Below are 3,841 nucleotides of genomic sequence, written 5' to 3'. Positions count from 1 at the left end.
GGTGCGCCGGGAGTGAGGCTCGCAGTTTGGGGTGGGGGCGGCGGCTTTGCAGTCGTCTGAGGTTCGGGTGCAATAAAGGCGCCGCTAATGTAATTTACAAACAGCTCGGGCCGAGCGCGGCGCGGCGCCCGGACTGACAGGCGCATTAGGCAGGCTAATTCCAGCGGCTCCTCCTACCCCCGGCCCGCTAATTAATGAGCTTCCCAACTTAGAGCCGCCTGCATTGGACAGACAGAGAGTGAAAGAGAGGGCGAGGGAGAGGGAGAGAAGGAGAGGGACGGGGGGAGCAAAGAAGAGAGAGGGAGGGAGGGAGAGAACTGGAGGAGAGAGGACAGAGGGAAAGAAGAGAGGAGAGAGGCAGAGAGAAAGGAGAAAGAGGGACAGAAGTGCCGCTGCAGATAATTGATTACTCCTCGATCAAGGCTAACTTGTTAGCAATAGTCAATTGCCCCATCTCTCCGCCTCCCCTCGCAGTACGGAATCGGCGCCCTCGCCTCGGCTCTTCCAACTGCCGCCTCCAGGACCCGGGGCCAGGAGCCGCCACCGAGCCACCTGACACCTTTAAATAGCACCGGGGCCGGCGAAACTGGAGCCCCGCGCGGCGCGCCCCGGCTCGGGCCCCGGATTGCTGGAAGCCCCGGCGGCGGCGCCCGCGTCAGCGCCCTTCTACCGGGGCCCCGTGTGGCTCTGCTCGCCTCTGCCACCGCGCTAATCGGCCCCGCGCCCGGCCGGCGCTTGGCCAGCGCCCTGCCCGCGCCCTGCCCGGCGCGGCCTCCTTCCCGCCCGCCGCTGCCGCTCTCCCGCGCCACCGGGCGCCCGAGCTGCCCGCGGGCTGGGTCCCCGCGGCCCGAGCCGCCCCGGCCGGGCCCCCAAACGAGGCCGAGATGACTTCCAAGGAGGACGGCAAGGCGGCGCCGGGGGAGGAGCGGCGGCGCAGCCCGCTGGACCACCTGCCGCCACCCGCCAACTCCAACAAGCCGCTGACGCCGTTCAGCATCGAGGACATCCTCAACAAGCCGTCTGTGCGGAGAAGTTACTCGCTGTGCGGGGCGGCGCACCTGCTGGCGGCCGCGGACAAGCACGCGCCGGGCGGCTTGCCCCTGGCGGGCCGCGCGCTGCTCTCGCAGACCTCGCCGCTGTGCGCGCTGGAGGAGCTTGCCAGCAAGACCTTTAAGGGGCTGGAGGTCAGCGTCCTTCAGGCAGCCGAAGGTAGGTGCTGCCCCTGGCTTCCCCTGCGCCCAGCACCCAGAGCCCGGCTTCCCGTGCCCAACGCCCTTGGTGCCCTGTGCCTCGGCACGCCTCCTCCCGCGCTGGCCGTTAGGGCCCTCCAGCCCAAACCGCTGCCGCTAGGAGTGGAGATGGGTGGGACAGGACCCAAACCCTATTTCCTAGGGACCTCTGGATAGGCCGGAGTGACCGGGAGGGGGTGGCGGGAACACAAGATCTCTCTGTAGTCGGCCTGCTCCGCCTGACTCCCTCCCGTTCCCAGTGGCCCGGGCGCTCTTAGCGGTGTTCCCAGGATGAGGAATGACGAGCCTTTTGCCGGGAACTTTTGAGTAAGGGGAGAGTTGGGGTGATTGGGAAGAGGTGGAACACCAGCATTCACACCGGTCAGGATCTGGCTCCCTCCTGCTCTAGCAACCTTGGGTCTTTCAAACCAACTCTTGGGGGGGGGGGGTAGGGGGGAGAAAACAAAACAATTTTTCCTAGGGACTTCCGGTGGAAGAGAGACGGGGAAGGGGGTTTACCATTGCGGAGGCTTGCAATAGCCCGGGAAGCTTAATCAAGACCGAGAAGGAAACAGTGGCAAACCGCAAACCCGATGAGGTGGGGTGAGGGAGAGACCGGGTGGGCTCTCTGCTCCCCTCGCGCAAGCCTATGCTATGATTTCCTCGCAGGCCGAGACGGGATGACCATCTTTGGGCAACGGCAGACCCCCAAGAAGCGGCGAAAGTCGCGCACGGCCTTCACCAACCACCAGATCTACGAGTTGGAGAAGCGCTTCCTCTACCAGAAGTACCTGTCCCCTGCCGACCGCGACCAAATCGCGCAGCAGCTGGGCCTCACCAACGCTCAGGTCATCACCTGGTTTCAGAATCGGCGCGCCAAGCTCAAGCGGGACCTGGAGGAGATGAAGGCCGACGTGGAGTCCGCCAAGAAACTGGGCCCCAGCGGGCAGATGGACATCGTGGCGTTGGCCGAACTGGAGCAGAACTCGGAGGCTGCGGGCGGTGGTGGCGGCGGCTGTGGCAGGGCCAAGTCGAGGCCTGGCTCTCCGGCGCTGCCTCCAGGCGTTGCGCAGGCCCCGGGCGCTGGGCCCCTGCAGCTCTCGCCCGCCTCCCCGCTCACGGACCAGCCAGCCAGCAGCCAGGACTGCTCGGAAGACGAGGAAGACGAAGAGATCGACGTGGACGATTGAGCGGAGCGCAGAATCTTCCGCCGCCCGGGGCCCCTGGAGCCCGTAGGCCTGCGCCTCCGGGACCGGACCGCTGAGGGGAGCTGGGACCTCCTCTGCAATTCCCGCCTTCTCCCCCGTCCCTGGCCCGGACTCGGCTCCCAGCAGCCGCCTCTTCCCTCTCGAAGCAATAAACCCGGCTGGCCGGCCCGGCCGGCCGCTGCGCACGGCCTCCGCCGCCCGGGAGCCCTCGCCGTGCAATTCTGTATGGCTTCTGTATAAATATTTAAACCTATATAGCGGGTTCTTCCCACGGCAGCCTGAATTTTTTTTTTTTTTTTAAATCTCGGAGATTTTCATGTCTTCAAAGCTCTCAGGCTGCCGGGTTTGCTGAGGGCGAGGCAGAACCGAGGGTAACGGACACTGAATCCCGCGGTCTGGAGGAGGGGCCGCCCCGACTGTTTTGATTTTTCTCTGCATGTGGCGAATGCACCGGCCCGCTTCCTCCTCGCCTCCCTAGGCCTATTGCAGTTGACTTCTTTTATTTCCTTCTGCATTTTTTTCCCGCGTGGGAAGGGGCTGAGGTGGGCAGCCAGGTCCCGACTTGCAAGTTTCAAATGGATCTTTTCTTCCCCCCCGCGCGGAGAGAAGTCAGTTTTCGATGCCATTTCTGCCTCCCAATGCCCACTAACGCTATTTTTAAGATTCCTCCCCACCCTCTCTCGGTTTCCTCGGACTGACTGCTGGGGTCCGGGTCTTAGGGACAAAACGGGGAAATCCAACCAACCAAGCAACCAACGAAAAAGGAACCCAAAGCCCTAGAATTATTTTTTACTCTTTTTAGAATTTTTTGCATGTGACAGAGACTGAGAGGAGGCCAACCTAAGCCCTCACCCCACCTCCTCCACAGCTCTGGGTCTGTCTTGCAGTCTCCAACGCCTTGCTCCTAGCTCGACTTGGCCAGACAAGGGTGGCCAGATGAGGGTGGGTCCCACGTGCCCCTTCCCTGCTCCTGCCCTGCCTTTTCCTCCCCGGACTGTACCCAAGGCCTCTTTCTCCGATAAATAAAGTCTTTGCCATTTTACTAGAAGCGGTGGTGACGGTGTCTAAATGAGTGGGCCCTACTCAGGGAAGCCGTGGCAGCTCGGTGTCTCGCCGTTGCTCCTTGTCGGCTGCACCGGCCTTGGAGATTTGGAGAAGTTTCAGGGCAGGCGTGAGAATGAGGGGTCGGGGGAGTGGTGGGAGGAGGCATTTCTGGCCCCCCAAACACAGGGCAGGCTCCAAATGGGGTAGGGGTTGGGGGAGTAAGACAACCCCTACCCCATTCGTCAGGTCGGGGTAAAAAGTGGGGCGTGCAATCCTGGGAGTAAATTCGTGCGTAGGTTGGGGGCGCCACGGATATGAAATTAATTTGCCTGAGGCAAAGGTTGGAGGGGTATTAGCCCT

The 3,841-nt window shown here is 62.7% G+C and overlaps 1 protein-coding gene across 1 annotated transcript; it reads left to right on the top strand.

Annotated features, from left to right (window-relative positions):
• The first annotated feature begins 884 nt into the window (after window positions 1-884).
• On the top strand, window positions 885-3,485 carry LBX1 (ladybird homeobox 1). Its single transcript, XM_016219863.2, has 2 exons — window positions 885-1,209; window positions 1,899-3,485. Exons 1-2 carry the CDS (start codon window positions 885-887, stop codon window positions 2,417-2,419), a joined length of 846 nt encoding a protein of 281 aa, XP_016075349.2. The 3' UTR covers window positions 2,420-3,485.
• The last annotated feature ends 356 nt before the right edge of the window (window positions 3,486-3,841 follow it).

Source organism: Miniopterus natalensis, chromosome 14 (genome assembly GCF_054644295.1).
Source record: "Miniopterus natalensis isolate mMinNat1 chromosome 14, mMinNat1.hap1, whole genome shotgun sequence".
In the NCBI taxonomy this organism is placed as follows: domain Eukaryota; kingdom Metazoa; phylum Chordata; class Mammalia; order Chiroptera; family Miniopteridae; genus Miniopterus; species Miniopterus natalensis.
Note: the sequence above shows the minus strand (reverse complement) of the source record. Positions and strands in the feature narration are given on the sequence as shown.

Excerpts from the sequence above, each read along its gene's own strand:
- LBX1 (XM_016219863.2), top strand. The coding sequence starts at position 885 with ATGACTTCCAAGGAGGACGGCAAGGCGGCGCCGGGGGAGGAGCGGCGG. Across the intron at positions 1,210-1,898 it reads CGTCCTTCAGGCAGCCGAAG|GCCGAGACGGGATGACCATC; the intron begins GTAGGTGCTGCC and ends ATTTCCTCGCAG.